At 28.3% G+C, this 24,617-nt stretch overlaps 1 protein-coding gene across 4 annotated transcripts in view; it reads left to right on the plus strand.

Moving 5' to 3' along the window:
• The window catches only part of LOC127288222 (SAM and SH3 domain-containing protein 1-like), a 315,893-nt gene that overhangs the window by 237,156 nt on the left and 54,120 nt on the right, over positions 1-24,617 (plus strand). For all 4 annotated transcript variants that reach the window (XM_051315559.1, XM_051315560.1, XM_051315561.1 and 1 more), the window contains exons 2-4: positions 8,616-8,804; positions 10,351-10,508; positions 16,369-16,415. In XM_051315559.1, coding sequence (XP_051171516.1) covers positions 8,616-8,804; positions 10,351-10,508; positions 16,369-16,415 — 394 coding nt within the window. The remainder of the gene's footprint in view (positions 1-8,615; positions 8,805-10,350; positions 10,509-16,368; positions 16,416-24,617) is intronic.

Raw genomic sequence — 24,617 nt, forward strand, 5'->3', positions numbered from 1 at the left:
GATCAGAACTTCTATATATATACGTGAGGTGAATAATGTATCCTTATCCAAAGATGTCTTCACATTCTTGTTCCTCATTTGTAGAATGTATAAATCGGATATTTTTAATTTAACCGAACCTTCTGGTTTAGAATTGCCAAAAAAAACACACTTTTTCGAGGGGGAATTTACTAGTTAAAAACGTGTACACTTGACTACCGGTATTACACCTCATATTACCCTTATTACTAAGTTATTACACGTTATTACAGAGTATTACACATTATTACAGAGATATTACAGATTTTTTTGCGTTATTACAGCACCGTAATAACGCATTATTACACGGTATTACACGTTATTACATAAGTATTACAGGAAGAGTGTACACTTGACTACCTGAGTAAATTCCCCCTCGCACTTTTTTTTAAAAATGTAAAATTTTTTATTTAGTAAAATAATTTTTAATATTAGAAAAAAAAAATTTTTTGGAAATTCTCCAAAATGGAAAAAAATAAATGTATATATAATTTCTTTTCTTTCTTCTATAAATTTTAGAATTAATATCAGTTTGATTTTTAAAAAGTTATTTGAAAAAATTGCTTTTGCGCGCGCGCGCGCGTAGAAAACAATGAAAAAGGCGAATGTGCACACATCAGGGAATATTTGTTTTTTATCTCCAGACCAATTCAGTTCTATCAGTGAGTGCACTTGAAAGTAGAGTGCGAATGTTCGGGTGTTTCACGAAATACCATTCGCGAACCGGAAGAAGGCACGGAAAAGGGGATGTTGGGAGTAAATGAAGTATATGTAAATAATGAGGGCGGGAATGAATATATACGAAATGAAGAAGAAGAGAGAGGGAAGAGAGAGAGAGAAAGAGAACGTGTCGCCATTAATGGCGAGGAGAGTGCATTGCCCGTTGAAGTGGTTCCACCGAAAAATTCGTCCGCGTCCTTGCTCTTGAGCTTCAGCTGCCCAATTATCGCGAAACGCTCTACTCGTTTCCCGAAAAACTTCTCAATTCTCTCCCTCTCTTTTGCGAGAGAGAGAGAGAGAGAGAGCAATTTTTCATTATCGTTTCAGAACAAAAATCGTACTGGGACGCTATTTTATTTTACATTTTTTTTTTACAATCATAAGAGCTTTTTTACCATATATATATAACAGAGCCTTTCAATCAAAGGATCAACAGAATTTCTTTCTTTATTTTTAGAATCCTTTTGATTGTTGGAAAAATTTAATTAGATGTTAAAAAACAATCGTTCATTTCAAATTTCAAACATAAGTACTGTCAACCAGGGTTATTATAGTACGAAAATTGCAATCTAAAAATACACTGAAAAAAAAAATTTATTTGATTCAAATACTTGATTATTTGACTATTATCAAATGAATATTTACTTATATCAAATAATTTTTATTTGAATTAAATAAATTATATTTAAATCAATAATTTTTTTTTTATTTGAAACAAATAAATATATTTATTTAATAGAAATAAATATGCTGTTTAATTTTATTTGACTTTGTAAGGGATTTTTTCATTTTCCAGGAAAACAGTCTATCTAAAAAAATCGAAAAAATTGATTCTTCTTATTCTATTGCAATTTAGGTTCAATTAATAGGTTTTTTTGAAGGCAATACGTGTTGTTTTAAGGTAAAAAAATAATAGAAACATGCTGATTAATTTTATTTGACTTTGAAAGGGATTTTTTCATTTTCCAGGAAAACATTCTATCTAAAAAAATGGAATAAAATTGATTGTTCTTATTCTCTTGCAATTTAGGTTCAATTGGTAGGGTTTTTTTGAAGGTAATATGTCATGTTTTAAGGTTAAAAAAATAATGGAGACATGCAATATTTATTTGATAATAATCAAGAAACCGATTATTTGAATCAAATAAATTTTCTTTTCAATGTAATATTTTAAGGTTATGTTATCTAAATCGTTAATTTCTATGTATAATAACTTTTAATTTTGATTAAAATACAATTTTTAATTGTTGAAATTTTCTTTTAATTAAATTATTTAAAATTTTACCGAAACTGTTTTAAAATTGAAATCATCATCTTTTTTAAAAATAGAAAAAAATACAGAATTGGACTTTTGTTCCAATGCATTGTCTAATTTTTTATTAATAGAAATTCTTTTATAGAAAATGTTTTAAACTATTTAGTCGTGTTGTGTATATAGACATCAAATTTTAACATTTCGAAATGAATATTTTAAATTAAAAACTAGCTTGTACGATAATAGCTCCTGGTGTACCAGAATAGCCCCGGTTACAGTACCATAAACTTCAAGAGTTTATTAAATTTTTTTAAATTTTGAATTCTGATCATTTTTTTTTTTTTTAATTGAATCTTTAGACTGTTTTATTAGAATTTAAAAGTATCCAATTGATACAAATTTTTATATCAGTATGATATTTTTGGTATCAATTTTATACTTTTAAATTAGTGTGAGCGCAAATTTTAAATTACCATAATTTAATAATAGAGATTTGAAAAAAAAATTGATATTTATTTTATCCCAATGGAAATTGATCGGACAATAATTTTAATATTATAATGAACTTTCTATTTTGTGATATTTCACATTTTTATTTATTAACAATTTAAATAATTCTCTCAATAAATTATTGCTTTTATTTTTCACTGAAAAAAAAGAATTCAGATTAATGTCTTTTTTCATGAAATAATTATTATTATTTTACCGTTTTGCAGATTAAAAAAAAAAAACTCAGTATTTTTTTTTTGCTTCCTTTCTCGGATTTGGGAGCAAATCTGAGCTTATTTTTCTCGAGCAAGATTAAACTATTATTGTCCATTAAACGTTGAGCATAGCAATTAAGAGAATTTATAGCTATTTTTTTTTTTTTTTTTTTTTTTTTTTGCTCTATGTATGTGGATGAAACTTTATTCTACTCGCGTTTTCAGTAATAAACATAGGATTTTATGAAGCTTACGTCGAAACGTAAATTCTAATTTTCTTTTTGTAATTTAAAATTCGCAAAATGAATTTCCATATTGATATTGTATGTAAAATAAAAAAGAATGAAAAATCGTAATCGAGTTTCGAAAAACTTTCAGTTTTTGCATAGTCGTAAAAAAAAGAAGTTGGAAGGCATTCTCCCATTATTACGATCGACAAATGGTTTGTTCCTTTGGAAAAAAAATTCGATATGTCGACGCAACTTACTGGTCGTTACAAAAAAAAAAAAAAAAAAAAAAAAAAATTACTGTGAGTAAACTCCTTTGGAACTTGGGAGAAACTTGGCAGACGAGCGCGCGATAAGAGAAAGAGAGAGAGAGAGAGGGATGTAATGTGTTTGAGACGAACGTGAATCCGCCAACGGCAAAGCCTCGGATGTGGTTAAACTACACGACAAAGAGCCCCGTCTTGAGTTTTCAATTTTACCCGCTCCATTTACAAAACCGAAACCTTCACCAAGCGATATCGACGAGAGGGTAGTTAAACTTCAACTTAAACAATTTTCTACAAATATATACACCTGCCGCAATTTTCCTCTCGCAGGAGCATCAACAAAGTAAATCTGTAAAATTTTGCCAAACAAATTTTCTCCAAATATCTCTCATCATTGACAAAGAATTTTTTTCGAAAAACAAAATTTTATTTTTCCTCCTATTTTAGTAAATACAGGAGTGAATGGAACACTTCCTGTTTTTTTTCTGTAAAATAATAATTATTATTATTATTATTATTTACACGAAAAACAAAACGTGGTCCACTGCTTATTAATTTAGAAAAAAAGGAGAGAGGGGAGGCGAATTAATTTTCAAATTTGTAAATTATTTTTAAAGAAATATTGATAGAAATACTTTAAGAGGAGGATTATTAAAAACACGCGACAAAACCCCCAGCCGAATTAAATTCGAAAGATCTGGAATTCTAATTAATAGTCATGCGGGTTATCAATAAGAAGGAATGACATCGTCTCTATGCTGATGCTTTTCTCTTCATTTCAATTTTCCCTTTAATGTCTTTTTATTCACAAGAAATATCTCATGGAATTCCATCGAGATAAATTATATCGTAATCAAAGACTTGACGTTTTCCAGTCAAACCCTCTTCTCACAAAAGGGGGGCTTAAATTCACCCTTCTTCTTCTTCTCCTTGATCTATTAAATATCTTCGAGAAGAGAAGGAAAATACGTCTAGAAAAAAAAATTGCACAACTTCTTGTCGTGCTAGGATCTAAAAGTCATTAAGAAAAAAAGAGATAAATAACTTCATTAAAATTAAGAATTATTAATTAATAGTAGAAACATTTGAATAAATTTTTGTCAATATAAATAGTAAATAGTTTTTATTTTTATTTTATTAAAATTTTTTAAATAATTTTTATTTTAAATTAATTTTTTAGCAGCAGCAAAAGTGATTTGCGGACATAATATTTTTTAATTGGCTGTAATAAGTAGCGAACGAATATATATTCAGTCAGACAAAATTATTTTTAATTATTAAAATTTTTCATTATGTCAGTTAAAATAATTTTCAATGAGACAGATGAATATTAACAATGAAAATAATTTATTTAAATAAAACTGTAATAATTTGTTAAATTTTTTAAAAATAATAGACGAAACTAACTTTCAATCCGCGGTGTGATTCATTTTTAATTCATTTATAAAGTATTAAAAGAATGATGTAGTCAGACAAAACTATAAAAAAAAATTAAAATTGTCGTACAAGTAGTAAAAGAATGTTTTCGTCAGACACTAAAAAATATGAGCAGCTTATGTAGATTGATTTTTTTCTGCATAAAAAAAATTCATTCTTTCAATATTTTGTCAACTTAAGATTCTCATATATCAATAACAGATAAATGTAAAATATGCGATAAAATATTAAATATTTAAAATGTTTAAAAAAAAATTGCTCAATACGATCAGTAACATAAAAGCTCAAGCGCTTAGTAAGCTGCCAATCAAATGAATTATCGGAAAGCTTTTAACGTCAATGTGAAAATGAGCTTGAAATTTTAAAAGTTGCTGCATAATATAAAAAATTTCTCTATATGCAGTCTTCAAGGGGTTTTAATTTTCACGAAATCCAATAATGCTACAGCAATGCAACAATTTGTTTGTGACAACCAAATTTTGATTGCATCAATTACTAAGTTTATTTGACTGAAACAATTTTTTTTTCATTTAAATAAATATGTATTTAGTTTAAATAAATTTTATACGTTTCAAACAAATTGTATTTGGGTTTAAATAAAAATTTTGTTTCAATCAAAGAAATTTAGTTTAAAATTACCAAAAAAAAAAATTGTGATAATACACAAAAATATATTTGGTTTAAAGAAAACTTTTCTCTGATTATATATATATATATATCTGTGTATGTATTCATTTATACAATCAGTATTGAATTCCACTTGTAAATAAATATAAAGACGATAAAATTGAGCAAGCGTCAATAAATAAAAAAAAAAACCCCCCGTTTAAAGTGTAAATATAGAGAAAGAGTTGAATAGCACGAGACAAAGGTCAAAGCAATAATGGAGAGAGAGATATAGTTCCTCTTCCTTGAGAGTTGGAGAGTTCAATTGAAAATTGAAAGAAGGAGAAAGAGAAGTGGAAACCTTGAAATATTAATGTGACTCCAGTTCTCAAAACATCTCTTTTTCGTGCCACATCTGATCTCTATTCTTTTCTCTTCCTTCGAGCTGCCCTTAAGCCCAGACCCAATCTTTCTTTTACTTTCTTTTTTTTCACCCACACACAACGAGACCATTTCCCTCACACCTTTTTCTAAATAAATATATATATATATATACATACACACAAGTGTATATGGTGTCTTCTATCGGAAACAGGTAGAAATGTCTCTTTCGATTTATACCAAGGCTTCGCATAACGATGCGCTTCTCTTTTCCCAAGATACTGCGACAAAGTGTTAAGAGAATCTTTTCATTTTCAATTTGTCGACGAGTTGCCTCTAGAGGCTACAAGGCTTTGATGATTATTTCATGTCTCAAATGCATGATACAAAAAGTTGTCCCGCATTTGATGCTTGAAAATAGTAATCTTGTTGGGGGGTGGAAAAAAAAACACTAATCCATAATTTAATATTCACAAAATAATTATAACACTTTAGAAAATAATTAAATATTTTACAATTTGCGTTAATAATGAAAAATATTCATTAAAGATTTTTCAATTAATTTTCCTCCATACAAAAAAAAAACTCTTTTTTTTTGCTTGTTAAAAATTTAATGAATTTTAAAGAATATTTTTCCAATTCACAAAAGTGACAGTATAAAAATACATTTTTTTTTTTTTTTGCATAATAAATTGAAAACGAATATAAAATGGGGTTTGATTTAAATTAATATAGTTAATTAATCGTGTCGCTTTTTAAGTATAGCAAATTCCAAATCATAGCTGCAATTTTTTGTTATTTTAAATAAAATAAAATTTTATATAAAAATAAAATAATTTTTTTATAATTTTTTCACAAAAAAAAACGATGAAAATATGACACTTTTTTTTCAAAAGTTGGCTACAGTTTAATAATAACAACAATAATAATTCGGCAGTAAATTAGATCACACCGCATGTTTCGCTATCGCAGTATAAAGTTTACTGCTTTTGGGGAAAATTTATGACGATAGGTGTGCATGAGAGAAGGAGAATGAAGGAGGCGAGTAAAGTTTTTTTTTTCTTTTTTTTCTTTTTGGTAACATTTCTGCAATGTTTTGGGAAAAAATTTATAGTGACAGAGTATTATTAGATTTCTGATAAAAACAATAAACGGCTAACTTTTTAGTGTGTATATATATATATAGTAAACGTGAAATTTTAAAAGACATTCTTTCGAAATAAGACAATTTTACCATCGCACTTATGTCTCAAATATTGGTCATGTTTATAGATATAAATACATAGGGTATGAATAAAAGAAGATCAAATTTTCCAATTTGTCCTTTAGGGTTACAATTTTTCTAAAATTCATGATTTTTCAAGAACATTGAGAAAAAAGAAGAGTAATTTTTTTAAAGTTCTATTTAGAATTAATAATTTATTCACGATATATTTTATTTTATTATGCAATTATTTATGTATTTTAATTAAATTCCCAGGTGAAAAAATTAACGTTACTAACGTTACTAATGTTACTAACGTTAGTACCTATTAAAAAATTAAGAGTTTCTAAAATATATTTTCACAGAAACTTTGCCACTACTTTCCCATTACCACTTTCACTTCCACTTAAACTTTTTCTAATTCTCATTCGCATTTCCATTCTCACTTCTACTCTTTCTAATTCTCATTCCCACTTCACTTCAACTTTGTCTAATTTTTATTCCCATTTCCACTTTCACTTTTTTATATTCATTGCTACTGCCACTTTTTCTAATTTTCATTCTCATTCCTATTTCCACTTGTTTCAATTTTCATTCCCATTTTATCTTTCACTTTTTTATTTTCATTACAACTTTTTTATATTTTCACTCCCACTTCCATTCCTAATTTTTTAAATTTCCATTATCACTTTCACTTTTTCTAATTTCCATCCATGGTAATTAAAAAAAGTGGAAATGGTTAGGTAAATAGAAATTAGAAAGAGTTTTAGTCGAAATGGCAACAGCTAATGAAAATTAGAAGTGGAAAAAATGGGAGTAGAAGTGGGAATGAAAATTAGAAAAAAGGAAGTGGGAATAAAAATTAGAAAAAGTGGAAGTGGTAATGAAAATAAAAAAGTGAAAATGGGAATGAAAATTAGAAAAAGTGGAAGTGAAAGTGGAAATGAGGATTAGAAAGAGTGGAAGTGGGAATGGAAGTGCGAATGAGAATTAGAAAAAGTGGAAGTGAAAGTGGTAATGTAAATAAAAAAGTGAAAGTGAAAATGGGCATGAAAATTATAAAAAGTGGAAGTGAAAATGGGAATGAGAATTAGAAAGGCAAAGTTTCTGCAAAAATACAATTTAGAAACATTTTCTTAATTTTTTTATAGGTACTAACGTTAGTAACATTAGTAACGTTAGTAATATTAGTAACGTTAGTAATATTAGTAACGTTAGTAATGTTAATTTATCTACCTGGGTTGCTATACATGCAGAGAAAAAAAAAATATTTTTCTCTAAGAGAAACTAATTTTATTTGTTTTTAAACAAATTTTATTTGAATCCAATAAATTTTATTTGAAACCAACAATGTTTACTTAGTTTAAATAAATTTTTTATTTGGCTACAATAATTTGTGTTTGTTTTAAACAAATTTTATTTTTTTGCATATTAATTTTATTTTGTTTAAATTTTCATATATCTAAAGTCAAAGAAATAATTCTGTAAATTTAAAACATAAATTTCTTGGAATCCAAAGAAATTTTGCTTCAAACCAAAGAAATTGATTTTTTTTAATCAACAAAAACTTGTTGTATAAATAATTGAAAAATTATTTAAATATATATATAATTTATTTATTTTAAAGAATAATTAAAATTAGTAAACTTTTTTTTCTGATAAAAGAAAATGAATTTTGTTTGATGTTAGCAGAATACTTTGCTCATTATTTAACATTCCATTTAGCATTTCCGCGAGTATATATATATAAAACCCTTTTCGACATTTCGGTCTATATCATTGGTACCTTTGTTTCAGGAGGGTGAACGGGGATACTTGGAGGGACTTGCTTCAAGGTATGCAGACCTCTTCAGAACGCATTACGGCGATGTCCTGGAACCGCTTGAGGAGCTACGGCGCCGCGAAACAAATGCCTCACCGAGAATGCCCAACACTCAGCTCACCACCAGTCATTCACAGCCCATTTACGTGCCAGGGAAATACTCGGTGAGCCGCTCTTCTCTTTTTTTTTTTTTTTTTGACTTTATACCTCTTTCCTTACCCCCTCCCCTACTTTTCTCTGTCTCTTTCTCCCTCTCACTCTTCCCCCGTTTTCTCAGTCAACCCTCTTGTTAAATTTTTTTTTTTTTATTTTCTGCTTTTTCTCTCACTTTGCCTTCCTCTTCCTGCGATTCTTTAATTCCAGTTTTCTGCTTCTGACGCTGAGTCTTTCTCTTTTTCTTCACGCGCGCTCAAATCGTCGAGTGCAAAGTGACAGAGTCGAACTATTTATAACCGTTCCTCGCACTCCGATTGCACTCGACGTACTTACATTCTCTATATATATATGTAAGACGAGCGGGATGCAAGCAAAGATTTCTTTTCAATTGTGCAAAATCTCTCTCTTACATATATACTTATTCAATCACAAAATTGAATTTATTCATTTAAATTAATTCATTCGCAAAAATTTAATTCTTTCGAAATTATAATTTTTGTTTTTTAATTTTAATTTAAATAGAAAATGTTAAATAGAAAATAGAAAATTTTTAATCAGGGATAGCATTTTTAATTTGCATAATAAGTAGTAAAGGAATTTTTCAGTAAGACAATTTTTTAACTGCTTAATAAGTATGAAAAGTAATTTTAAATTCGTATCTAACATTTTAGTAGAATCAGTAATTTTTTTTTTACTATCAGAAATATTTTGATGCAATCAGTATAATGTTTCCATAAAACAAAAGTATTTTGAAGTATAATTTTTTTTTTTTTAATAAGTAAGCAGTAAAAACATTTTTCAATCAGAGAAAAACATTTTTAATTTTGCACGCAATAAGTAGATAAGGAATATATCAGTCAGACAAAAATTCCAAATTATTATAATTGTTTAATAAGAAGTAGCAAAAGTAACTTTCAATTAGGCACAACAATTTTTATTTGTTTAAACAAGTAAGTAAGAGAATTGTTTTTGTCAAACAGAAAAGTACCGTTTTGTCAAAAATTTTATATAAGTAATTTTTATTCAGACAAAATGATTTTTAATTACTTCAATAAGTAGTGAAAGTACGTTTCAATCAGAAGGTAGTTTTTAATTATTTTGTACAATTTTTTAAAATAATTAGCACAAGTAATTTTTTAGTCAGACAGATTTTTTTTTGACAAACAAATTTTCGTACAAGTAGTTAAGAAATATTTCAGTCAGACAAGTCAGTATTATTTTTTCTTTTTTCCTAATCGATTGAAAATAAAAAAAAGGTAAATTTTTTGATAGACTTAAAGTACACTTTGTAAAAAAAATGATTGAATATGACGAATTTTCAAGATTGATATAGGAAATTTTTTTCTTTTTTTTTTTTAAAGAAAAAGCACTGTATCGAAATAAGAAAGTAATATCGGAATTATTCGCATGGGGAATAGCCCTTGGGGTTTTCTTAGTCATCAATTGCACACAATTCACAAGAAAAGGACAGAGAGAGAGAGAGAAAGCGATGCTTTGTAAGCAAAATACGAGAAATGAAGTAAAGGAACATTTTGTCAATTTCTGTGTTCATAGCCCTCGAGCTGCCTGAGCGACAAGGAGGAAGATGAAATCTATGGCTTTGGATATGGGGTCTTTGGTCGTCAGATGTTGCAACAGAGGCAACAAAAACTTGCCCTTTCAACCCAAAATAGTACCTCGACAACCGCAGCACATCAACCTACATATCAGAGGTAAGCAATTTAATGAACAGTACAAATTATGCAAATTTTACTTTATTGCAAAAATAATTCATTTATTTGCAATTAGGAATTTGTTATTAATTTCCAAAAAAAAAGTAATTACAAAATCAAAATTAATGCAAAGACAAACTTTTTTATTTATTGAAAAAAAATTCTTCTGCAATTAATTATTTATCATAAATTTAAAAAAAAAAGTAATACCAAAATCGAAATTAATGAAAAATATTATTTCTCATATATACTATTTATAAATGATATTGTAGAGAAAATTTTGTGTTAATTTCGTGTATATAATCAGTTTGAGCATTAAGTTACTTAACGATGCCTGAATGGAAAGAATGTATACACGGTTCGTACTCGGTTTGTTATCCGTAATTGGCCATTTCTCGCACAACAGACCAAAATACCATCTGTGTACGATGCCGGCTGTTTGATATTTAATGGCTAATTAACAGGGAAGACGTGTTAGACGCAATAACGTGTGCCGCAAGTTTGGTCGCAGAGGAATAGCGCACACAGCACATATACAGAGCTTTATTAAATTCCATTATCATTCTAAGGAATTAACTATTTCCGGTGTAAAACAAAATATACGAAATTAAGTGCCATATGATAAGAATTGAAAATTTTTCTCTTTCTACTCTTCATTTTTTTTTTTATTCCTCATTTCACTTTTTCTGATTTTGTGTCCTTTTTTTCTAATTCCTCCATTTGCGATGTATCTCTATCTCTCAACTCTCCATTCTCGGAATCAAGTGGTGGGTTTATCGTCGAGTAAGCACGAATTCACCAGCTAAAAATCGTTGCCATCGTTACCACGGAACCAGCGAAATGTTCCTCAGTAAATTAAACCATCGAGATGTCTGGAAATTTAGTGAAGATCGTGTTTTAGATAAGAGAGAAAGAGAAAGAGAGAGAGAGAGAGAGAATCGCATGACTGAGAAATGCTTTTTTGATGTACATTTATTGAAAATTAATTTTAAAAAATACTTTTTTTACACAATTATTACAACTTTTTATTTTATAAAAATAGGAACATATAAAAAAAATAATAAAAAAATAAACATTCACTTTTTTATAAATAATAAACTTTTTTTCATCTATGTATATTCAGATAGAATAAACGTAAAGAGAAAATAATGATGAATTTTATAAATATTATACAAACAAAAAAGTAAAATATTTATATATAATTAGTATAAAATCGATTATTCATTCAAGTAAAATATTCTGACACTTAATTAGTTGATAAGTGATATATCGGTTTAATGAAAACAAATTGGAAAAGGGTATTTATAAGTTAATTAAAAATATAATAAAAATAATAATTTTTCATACAGCAAAAAGAGAGAAAATTAATGGAGCGATAAATTAATCAAATGAGAAATTTCAACTAATAATATTTATATATATATCAACCATAATGGCGTATCCAATGATGTATATAAACGTATATCGATTAATGTCCCATCGATCGACATTTTTGAACAGTAATAATTCACATTCATTTATTGGTTTAACTTATCCGATTTAACGAGACATTCTCTTTCTCTTTTCTCTCTCTCTCTCTTTCTTCTCGTTACTTTCGTCACAGTATATATTTTCTGTAAAATTAATGACCTAGTTGAAAAATTAATGACCACTAATTTCAGTGTTAAATAAAAAGCATTATATATTGCTTAAATCTTAAATCACATTCAGGTCCACAAGGATTGAAACTGATATACCATTTAATAGAGACAAGAACACGTTCGTTGACTGAATTAAGTAGTCAAGTCACGTTATGGCCAGACAAGATTAATTTACACCTTATTCATTCACGTCTTATATTTTACATGGTATACAAAATTTCATTCATTACAATTTCTGACGTTGCAAATTAATTTGATAATTATTTTTCAATTAATATGTCGTTTGTTTTTTGTACTTAAACAATTATGTTAAAATAATTGAAACTACAAAAAAAAAAATTGAAACTACACTATTGATCTAAAGCTAAAAATAATTGCAGCTATAAATTAAATGAAATTAAAAATAATTGAAAAATGCAATTAATTGAAACTATAAATAATTGAAACTACAATTTGGTCAGAAACGAAAAATAATTGCAACTACAAATAACTGAAACTACAATTGATTAAAGCTAAAGATAATTAAAACTATAAGTAATTTAAAATACAAATACTTGAATTTGCAGTTAATTGAAACTACAAAAAATTAAAGCTTCAAATAATTGAAACTTCAAATACTTGAATCTTCAGTTAATTGAAACTAAAAATAATTGAAATTCTAAGTAATTGAAACTACGAATTAATGAAGCTACAAATCAGTTTTATTTAAAAAAAAAATGATAATCTCCTGATCTCCATATTATATACATACATATGTTAACTCGACAATTCTGCACTAGCTGCAATCTATGTAGGAGCGTCAGTCTCGTTCGTGATCGTGTTCTAATCAAGTTAATGCAATAAACCAAATACGTAGAATGCCTGAGCCTCCCTCATAATAGTTTCATCTCCATTGGTGCCTGTCAATGTTCATTCAAACATGCACAATTATTGCTTCCCAATAGAATAGATATATCCACATATTGCTTCAAATTCAAGTAGTACAAACGTATACAGTTTCCTATATAGAATGATATATCTCCATCAAATACTATGGTAATTAAGAGATTATTGCTGGAAATTATATCAAGTTACGCGTGAAATCACTTATTTCACTCTATGTTATGTATAGATTAACACATATATTATAGATTGCAATAAGGAAATTAATTTAATTTACTGTAAATTTCGATTTTTAACAGAATAGACTAAAATTCACTTTCGGGGGTGTTTCGTTTTACACCCTTCCACTTTCACTTTCACCATTCCACGTTAACTTTTACCATTTTTCTTCAAGATTTATAATTTATTTACACTTTCAACCTTCCAATTTCACTTTTATTATGTACTTTCACTTTTACTTCCACTTTCACCGTTCTATTTCCACTTTCACTTTCTATTTCTACTTTTATAATTCCACTTACACTTTTACCATTTACCTTCCACTTTCAATCTTCCAATTACACTTACACCCTTTCACCTTTATTATCTACTTTCACTTTCACTATTTCCACTTTCACTTTCTATTTCTACTTTTATAATTCCACTTACACTTTCACCATTCACCTTCCACTTTCAATCTTCCAATTACACTTACACCCTTTCACCTTTATTATCTACTTTCACTTTCACTATTTCCACTTTCACTTTCTATTTCTACTTTTATAATTCCACTTACACTTTCACCATTTACCTTCCACTTTCAATCTTCCAATTACACTTACACCCTTTCACCTTTATTATCTACTTTCATTTTTATCATTTTACTTCCACTTTCACAATTTACCTTTCACTTTCAACCTTCCTCTTCCACTTTCACTGTTCAACATTCACGAAAGTGGAATGGCAAAAATGAAAGTGAAAGTAGAATAGTGAATGTGGAAGTAAAATGGTAAAAGTGAAAGTAGATAATGAAGGTAGAAGGGTAAAAGTGTAATTGGAAGATTTAAAGTAGAAGGTAAATGGTAAAAGTGAAAGTAGAAAGTGAAAATAGAAATTGAATACTGCCACACTAAAAAAAAAGTAGAATTTTTACCCCAAAATCGGTATAAAAATTAACTGCAACAAATTTTATCCTAGTTGAGGGCGCCACCGTCTATGTGAATTAGCATTAGTTAAAATTACCCGCAACAAAATTTAACCAGCGTTTTTTCTGTGTGAAAGTGTAAGTAAAATAGTAAAAGTGAAAGTAGATAATGAAAGTGGAATTAGAAGGTTAAGAGTGGAAATATAATGTTAAAAGTGAAAGTAGATAATGAAAGTGGAATTAGAAGGTGAAGAGTGGAAATATAATGTTAAAAGTGAAAGTAGATAATGAAAGTGGAATTAGAAGGTTGAAAGTGGAAATATAATGTTAAAAGTGAAAGTAGATAATGAAAGTAGAATTAGAAGGTTGAATGTGGAAATATAATGTTAAAAGTGAAAGTAAATAATGAAAGTGGAATTAGAAGATTGAAAGTGGAAGGTAAATGGGGAAAGTGTAAGTAGATAATGAAAGTGGAATTAGAAGGTTGAAAGTGGAAATATAATGTTAAAAGTGAAAGTAGATAATGAAAGTAGAATTAGAAGGTTGAATGTGGAAATATAATGTTAAAAGTGAAAGTAAATAATGAAAGTGGAATTAGAAGATTGAAAGTGGAAGGTAAATGGGGAAAGTGTAAGTAGATAATGAAAGTGGAATTAGAAGGTTGAATGTAAAAATATAATGTTAAAAGTGAAAGTAGATAATGACAGTGGAATTAGAAGGTTGAAAGTGGAAATATAATGTTAAAAGTGAAAGTAGATAATGAAAGTGGAATTAGAAGGTTGAATGTGGAAGTAAATTAAGAAACAGAAAGAGAAAGGGTGAAAGTTAACGTGGAATGGTGAAAGTGGAAGGTAAGGATAAATGTGAAAATGAAAGTGGAAATGAAATTACGTAAACGACCCCCGTAATAATAGAAAAATAGATTTCTTTCTAAAAATAGTTTTCAATAAAAAAAATAGATTAAAAAAATATATTTTTAGAAAAAAAATGTGAATGAAACGAGGAGAAAATGAATGAAAATTATTTAACTGCAAAGAAACGCATTTGACATTGCTTGTGATGAGTAAATAGCTTTAAACGAGAGAGTGAGGGGAGAAGAGATGTTATTCGGTAACCATAGTAATAGTAATACCAATGGAATTGAGTTCGATGCTTCTTGAACAAGGACCACTCGAAGCAATCGCCTTCTCTTACTGACGGTGTAGGCGGCAGGACTCGTAACTCAGTTTCTCCATTGAGATGTTAGCTTTTCGTCAAAGGATCTCATTAGTATGCGGTTAGCATTTCGGTTCACTATATATGTTCTCTACTCTATCAGTCTATTGCTAACTATTACCGATTCCGTATCGTTCCTCTGCTGACTAGGTCAATCACTCCCCAGACAGTGCGCGAGAATTGCTTTGTAAGACAATTTGATGGGGTAGGTTTTTTTTTTTTTTTGTCTTATATATATATAAATACAGAAACGATTTCATAGCTTTTTCCCTTCTTATTTTATGTCGATAAAGTTCATAATGAAGAAAGAAAAAAATATATTTTTCCATTTTGGAAACTACTCAAAACCGAATAAATATTTACTCGAATCCACTAATTTTTATTGAATTTAAATAAATTTGAATTTTTTATATAAATTAAATCTTGTGGAATTAAATTTGCAAAAATTTAAAATTAAATATATTAGTTTTATTATTATATCAAATTAAAATTTTTTTGGAATTAACTAAATAAGTCCTTCTTTTTTTTTGGACTAATTTAAATTTACTTGGGTATAAAAAGTGAACATAATGAGAAAAACACCAAGTTTGAAACTTTGAATGTTATAAATCCTTAATTTTTGCGAAATAGTGTAGAGAAAACAGGTGGCATTTGACTCAGGCCAGTACATCCATTTATCTCAAATTAAAGCGGCTACGTCCCGGTTAATAAGTTTAATAGACTCGTGTTTTTCCTCTTTGCAACAGTATTTTGCTGGAAATCGTAGTTCTGAGCACAGTGCCAAGACCGGAAGTTCTGGCTAGTAGTGGTAAATCGAGAGAGGGAGAGAGAGAGGCAAAAAATCTAAAAAAAAAAAAAAAAGTAAATACTTGAGGAGGAAGAAGAGAAAGAGAGAAAGGGAGAAATAGAGATCGTTGGCTCCCAGCGACTAGGGAGCCAACCAAGCAGTAGCGGTGCTTTAATTGTTAGCATATTTTAACCGTAATTTTCTCTGTTCCAGTTGTCTGAGCCCGAGATCCGCGTTCTTCTACGAGTTCCCGCCTAACGGTAAGTTGGCTGGCTACGCCAGGTTCATTTGTCACAGTTTAAAAGGTAGTGGAGAAACGAGCTTTTCTTTTCCTTTAAAAGTCTTTCTATATATATATACATATATAGAGTTATATATAAAAAAAAACTAGAAAAAGAAAATTTCAAAGTATCTGACGTCTTTCTCGATCTTCTTGCGTCATAAAAAAGCTCTTAAGAAAGAAACATGCGATTCCACCGTCATTACTGCACGTACGCATAATCACTTTTTTTCAACATCCTTTGCTATATATATATATATAAGGCAAAATACAAAGAAAGAATAGTTGCATCAAGGGAAAAATAAAATGAATTAAGAACTTCAACTCGTGTTCTGCAAAACACATTTCCTTCATTACTGCAAAAATACCATGAGAACTTGAAATGCCGCAACCTCTAATTAAATTCGCAATTTTCGGAATGAAACCAGTTCAATTGCAAATGTTTGGAAAAATAATGTTTTTCAATTATGATGATAAAAAAAAAATTGATAGGAATGTCATTATAATACAAAATAATATCTTGATCTTTCTGTAATTATAAAGATTCCAATCATTTTTCCATTTATACGTCAATAAAAATATCACTGAGAAAAAAGGTTTGAGCTGACAACCAAATATTTCATTGAATATATGTGCAACTAAAATTTTTTGGTTGACACAACTAAACTTTAGTTGACAACAACCAAAGTTTGTTTCAGACGACTAAATAAGAAAATGAAAAAGAATTTGGTAGTCTCAACCAAACTTTGGTTGATGTCAACTAAAGTTTAGTTGTGTCAACCAAAAAATTTTAGTTGCACATATATTAAATGAAATATTTGGTTGTCAGCTCAAACCTTTTTTCTCAGTGTAATAATATAATTATTATTCAGTTTTACGAACGATATAAATATATAATAGGAATGAATCCCAGGTAGAAAAATTAACATTACTAACGTTATTAATATTACTAACGTTACTAATGTTACTAACGTTAGTACCTATAAAAAAAAATTAAGAAAATTTTTCTAAATTGTATTTTTGCAGAAACTTGTCGAAAATCGACCATCAGGAAGTATTTAATGTTCTTACCCGCACTTTTTATAATTTTCATTTCTATTATCACTTCCACTTTTTTATTTTCATTACCGTTTCCACTTTCACTTTTTCTAATTCTCATTCCCATTTTTACTTCCACTTTTTATAATTTTCATGCCCATTTTCACATCCACTTTTTTATTTACATTACCACATCCACTTTTTCTAATTCTCATTCGCACTTCCATTGTGGGAAAGTGAAAGTGAAATGTGAATGTGAAATGTGAAAGTGGGAATGAGAATTAGAAAAAGTGGTAGTGGCAATGAATATAAAAAACTGGAAGTGGAAATAGGAATGGGAATGAAAATTAGAAAAAGTGGAAGTGAAGTGGGAATGAGAATTAGAAAGAGTAGAAGTGAGAATGGAAGTGCGAATGAGAATTAGAAAAAGTATAAGTGGAAATGGGAATGAAAATTATAAAAAGTTTAAGTGGAAGTGAAAGTGGTAATGGGAAAGTAGTGTCAAAGTTTCTGTGAAAATATATTTTAGAAACTCTTAATTTTTTTATAGGTACGAACTTTAGTAACATTAGTAATGTTAGTAACATTAGTAACGTTAGTAACGTTAATTTTTTCACCTGGGATATACAAAAAATAAATAGAAAAATTTTTTTTCATTGCTAATAATTATTTCATAAAAATGTCTTCGGGTTGATATAATTTTTAAGGCAACTTAAAAGACAAAGGCACAATTCTCAGGAGATAAAGAGAGAGAGAGAAAGAAAGAGAGTAAGAGTTTAGTAGTCTGCGAGTGTCATTCACAGTGAAATATAAACGATAGTGCAATAAAAGGCCCACAAGTAAACATAGACTCTGCAACAGGCCGTTCTTCCATCTGCGGAGAATTTATTACCGTCCGCACTGCCTGCCTGCCTGTGACATGTCAAGAATACACCAAGGATAGACTTGGTACGTGTAAAAGGCAACATTGCTTCGCTACTATACACGTTCCAAGAACAATACAACTTCTTTTTTGATTTCTAAATTCTATTTCAATTTCATGACAATCGAGTTACTTTTTTTCCATTTTTAGTTTCAAAAAAAATAACTGACTTATCAAGAAAAAATCTTTGCAAAAAAAAAAAACGAAACTGAATTTTTTTTTTGTAGACTTAATTTTTATACGAAGGAATCTATTGTGTTTTAATTTTTGTAGATATTAGACATTATTTATTCTCATATACTAATGGGGAAAAAATAATTCAAAAGTCTGACTGAAACTTACTTTTACTACTGCGAAAGAAACAGAATTTAAAAAAATTATGCCTATAACTATAACTTTCTTCCCCTACTGAAACAAAAGATATATATAAATTACATTTACGGATAACAAAATTTTTATGCAATTGAAAAAAAATTGTCTGACTAAAACTGTGTTTTACTACTTATTCTAAAATTACAAGTATATTTACCAGAAAAGATTTGATATCACTGAAACTTTGGACAAATTTTGACTGACTAAAACTGTCTTTAACTACTGATATCGATTTTTTCAGAAAATACAGATTTGTCTGACTCAATCGTCCTTTTACTACTGAAACGAAATTTTTGCAAAAATTAAAACTTCTATCATTAAAACTTACATTTACTACGAATAACTGACTACTGACTGCAATTGTATTTTACTGCTGCTACAAAAATGACTTGAATTAAACCCGTCGTCTGACTGCAACATACCTTCCCTACTGACACTAAAATATCAAAAAAAATTGATACCGTCTGACTAAAAACGACTTTTACTACTGCCTATAATTGTATTTTACTACTGCTACAAAAATAACACGAATTAAAACCACCGTCTGACTGAAACTATCTCTAACTACTAGGAAAAAAAATTTATCTAAAACAGCGATATGTTTCTCTAGAATAGCGAAAACTTTAGTTGTTTTAGTGAAATATATCGTTGTTTCAGTAAAACTTATCGCTATTATTAAAATTTTTTTTCCGTGTAGAATTTGAATTTAGACATTGAATATAATATTAACTTGGACGAAATATTTATGAAAAAAGTTAAGAAGTAGTTTATGGTACATATGATGCTGTAAACAGTATTTCAAAGGATAAACGCATCCCTTGTTTCCGTCTAGACGTACATGCATTTATATATACTATATATATATATATAACCCCTGTTCACTATGAGAAGCGAGAGTTCGGCAAGCAAGTGTGCAGGCAGGCAGCAAGTAAGCAACCAAGTAAGCAAGCATTCCACCTACATACATCGACCGACATGCTGAGCTAGATATCCTACCATGGAACAACTGCTAAGTGCTACAATGGCATCAACGCCTCTTACACAGAATTACTGTTAACGTGCTCTCCCATTAAACTGATTAACGTTCCGATCATACTTAGCTTTTAGCAATTACAGAAAAGATATCGTCGACTATAATGAATTTTACTCTAAAATTCTTTTCTGAATGGTCAATTACAATTTTGTTTTTTATTCACCCCAACTTCTATAAACTTGTTGAAATCATTATAGAAATAATGAATTAATTAAATACAATTATCAAAATAGAGAAATTATTTAATAACAAAGAAAGCAAGAATTTTTTTTTCATGTTTTTTAATATGGAAATTTAAAAATAATTTTCACGTCAAATAAAAAGTAGTAATTTTTTTTTTTGGCACGTGCTTTTTAGTATACAATTTTTTTTTTTGTAGTTTATATCGTCCATTATTGCTTTGGTAATTGACGTAAATATTGCAGAATATAAAGTGCCTCTAAAATATTCTCTATTATAAAAGTAACGACAAATTGTTGATTTAAAAATTCTCTCTTATTTTGGAATTTTTTTTTTTAAAAAATATTTTTTTGCTATTTTCTATAATAACAATCGAAAATAATTGTTTTTTCTTTACTTTTTATTAAGTGTACACATATATAATTTTTGCTTTAAATAATAAAAAATTGCAAAAAAAAATTTTTATTTGATTCAAATAACCGCCTATTAGACTATTATAAATATTTACTTGGGTAATAATATTTATTTGATAATAGTAAAGTAACCGATTATTTGAATTAAATAATTTTTTTTTCAGTGTGCAATTATTTATAAAATAAAATTTTTATTTCATTTATTATTAAATAAATAAATAAATGATTTTAAATAAATAAATAAAATGATTTGTCACGAGAATATTGTCAAAAATCTGTTTTGTGATGTATACAAGTAAATAAAAAAAAGGAACTTGTAAAAAAGAGGGATTCAAGAAATACTCGCGATATATATATATATGTATGTAAAGGGGATTTTCTTTTTGCGGGGTGGGGTTAGATCTCAATTATGTATTCATAGCTGAGTGGCAGGAACGATGGAACGGGGCCAAGGAGAGTAGCTTGGAACCGCAAGGGGAAGTCAATAGAAATGAAATATCAACGGTGACCTCCCCTCTTTTTCTCGTTTCAGTCATCTCTCTCTCTCTCTCTCTCCACAATATGGGATCTAAAGTGTTTTTCGATATCTTGAAAAATTCCTCTGTCGAGTGGGTTTCTAACCCCACCTCTCATCTTGATTCTACTCTTGCCTCAACATTCCTCTACGTGCTTCCTAATATGGATGCAATCTTTCGAAAATCCCATAAACTTCCTTTTTCTAGTACTTTTTTTTCTACTACTCTTTTTTTTCTAATCGATTCAACTTCTTCGAATTCATATCTATCTCTCAATTTAATATAAAAGTCTGACCGTAAATAACAATCTTCTACACGCAATAACTGAAAAATCCCACCTTCGATTATAAGGAATAACATTTTTTTTCTCTTTCAAATATTTACTGATTTTCTTATAAAAATTGATCATTTTTTTTTGTTAATATTGAACGATTTTCTTGTGAAAACATATTGGATAAGGTTTCAGAGGCAAATATTGACTGACATTCAGTCATAAATATTGACTAACTCTTGGGAATAAGCTCGCAAAAAGTGGAAAATTCAACTTTTGAATGATATACATAGAAACTCTTGATTTAAGAATATCTTGGCGATAATATTTTCCATTCAATTTTATTCTTAGCTTTAAAATAAAATTCATGGGAAATATTATCAAGAAGCCAAAAATTTTTGATATTTAATAATTTAAAAACAAACTTAAATTATTCTTCTTTAGAATGAGAGAATTTTATTCTAACTTTAAAAATAAAATGCATGGCAAATATTTTTAGACGTAGTTAAGTAAGTTCGTTCATCAAATTTTTTGAAATTTATTCCAAAGACGTTTCTGAATTTTAATAAATATAAATTATTACAAAAAAAAAGGAATTATTCCATAAATTCAAAATAGCAGATGAATTTAGTTTTTTCTTAAAATTTTTTTTTTGCTGTTAAAAAAAATTTATGAATTTTTAATTCCACATTTTGATATAGAACAGTAATAATAAATTCAATGCAATATATATATATATTTTCTGTCTTAAAATCGGTATCACTGAATAAAATTTATAATTGAAACATTAAAAGAAATGTTTGATATATTTTTCAAAGTGAAAATAATTCGTGTTTAATAAATTAATAATCACTCATTTGCTATTTATATAATTATACTTTATATGATTTAATCAAAAAAATGAATGTTGAGAGTTGTCGAGAATCACAATTCTCGACAATCTTTTTTAACAACACAATTTCCATAAACGAATTTTGTCTCACAGTTACAACATATAATTGAATTTAAGTTCAATCTGGAAGAATTTAATTACGACTTGAAATTTCGTTAAAAAGAAAATTCGACTTCTTAATTAATTGAAATTGCCATTTCTCTTTTTCTATCGTTTTTTTTTTCTTTAAATAATCATTTCTGTCAGGAATTTCGTAATGTCTCCATTAATATAATAATAGATATTATTATTGATTAACAATTTTCTTCTAAATGAACCTATTTAATTTTTTCCCACTTTTTCAAAATTCTTTTTTTAAGATTAAAAATCCATTTTTTTATTTAATTTCAAAATTGTTCTTTATTACTTTTATTAACTAATCTAGCATCCCGGATGGTGTATGTGTGTTAAACTCGACAATTGTTATATATGGAAAACAACTGTTCTCTCATATATTTCTCTTGGAAAAGTTGGAACGTCGATCTTTCGTAAATTAGAGTAGTGGTCGTACACGAATTCAGAACGTTCATTTCTCTGAGAGAGAAAGAGAGAGAGAGAGAGAGTAGAATTGAGATGAGATTTATGACGGTCATTAAAACTCTTCGCAGCTCTTCTATTGAGATGCTTTACCCGAGTATCCAATTGTTCAGCTTTTCGACTAAAACAATTAAAATTTTACTTATTCAAATTGTACCTGAATTTGGAAACTCTTTCTATTCTATAAGAAAAATGAAATATTCCAGAAGTTACCAAAATGTAACTTTTAAATAAATCCTTCAAATTTATGAAAAGTAATTTACTTTCAACAAGTGAAGATTCACGCGATTAAAGATAAGAAACATAATTACACGAAAATTCCAATTTTGGACAAAAAGCACCAGATTCATTTAATAGTACTTTAATTAAATATTTAAAAAGTTAACTTGATTTAATATAATTAAATTAATTATCTAAATATACTATTCCATCTATTGTTATATTATTACAATAGATTCTAACATTATTGTAAAATTGTAATTATTGTAATATTATTACACATTTATTTATCGGTATTTACTATTTTCTTGATCAAAGATAATTTTACTAATTTAAAGTAAATTTTCTTGAATTAAGAAAATTATTGGAAAAAAATCTTTATCTGTATCAGCTATATATTTATCTAAAATAAAGAAAACTTTCTCTATTTTAGTAAAACTTATCGCTGTTCAAGATGAAGATTTTTTTTCGTATTAGATCGAATACGGACAAGTAAATAATTTTCTTAAATCAATTATACTTTTTTCAGTGTAGATTTTAGAAGAATTTTTTTTTTTTTTGCTAAGGATTAAAAGTTTGAGGTCTAACTGTACAATTAGTATTTTGGTGGCAAACTGTATATATAAATATATAATAAGTTGAGTTCATCTCTTGAAAGGTAATTGTATGCATAGACTTTTGGAGCACCGTTTCCAGTAATTTGAAAAGTAAAGTAACTACACCGAATAAACGAACAAACTAGGGACTATATCGAGTTAGATAACGTTCGGTTGTTTCCCATCGGACCAAAGCCATTGGAATGCAATCGAATTATCGCGAACTCATCACCGGTCCTTCTCTCTCTCTCTCTCTCTCTCTCTCTCTCTCTCTCTCTCTCTCTTTCCCATACCCCTTGTATATATATATATTCTCTTGCCCATCTGCTCATCTGCCATTAAACAATACACTTATGCAAATCACCTTGACTTAATTGCGACTGTTTTGCATACATGGAATACTCTCCATCTCTCTCGCGACTATATCAGAATTTCAGGATCGCTTAAGTATAGCCTCTTTTATTATGACTGTACCCACTTGGAAAGATTCCCCGGAAAGTGCCCTCTGGAAGTTCTATCAGAATTCCGCCGGAACTTTTAACGTAATTCCGTCGGAATTTCATCGGAGTTCCAAAGAATTTCCGATGGGATTCCAACGGAATTCTGACGGAATTCCGATTAATTTTTTTCAAAAAATTTTTAGAGTCCTAATTCCGTCGGAACTCCATCGGAATCCCATCGGAAATTATTTGGAACTCCTATGGAATTCGGATGGAATTAAGTTGGAAGTTCCGGCGGAATTCTGATAGAACCTCCAGGGGGCACTTTCCGGGAAATATTTCCAAGTTGGTATTCGTGTTGTGAGACACACGTCAACGTGTTTTGTATTGTTTTATTCTTTTATCATTTCTCAACAGTCAAAATTCTTAATTTCTAATTTCCTTTTTTTTAATAAAAAATTAACTACTGTCGCAATACTACGCCAATATTGCCAGTACTGGCGCGATACTGGTAGCAGCACCGCGCCAGTTGTGAACTCTGTCAATTTTTTTGGTAGGGAATTTTAAATAATACATTTCTACAATATGTATAAATAAACAGTTTAAAACGTCTGACTGAGAATGACTTTTACTACTGGAACTAAAATTACAATTAAGAAACGTCTGACTAAAAGTGACTTTTACTACTGTTACTGATTAATTAACGAAAAATTTT

The sequence above is a fragment of the Leptopilina boulardi genome, unplaced genomic scaffold (assembly GCF_019393585.1).
Source record: "Leptopilina boulardi isolate dan_hultmark-lab unplaced genomic scaffold, ZJU_Lbou_2.1 LbouV2_38, whole genome shotgun sequence".
In the NCBI taxonomy this organism is placed as follows: domain Eukaryota; kingdom Metazoa; phylum Arthropoda; class Insecta; order Hymenoptera; family Figitidae; genus Leptopilina; species Leptopilina boulardi.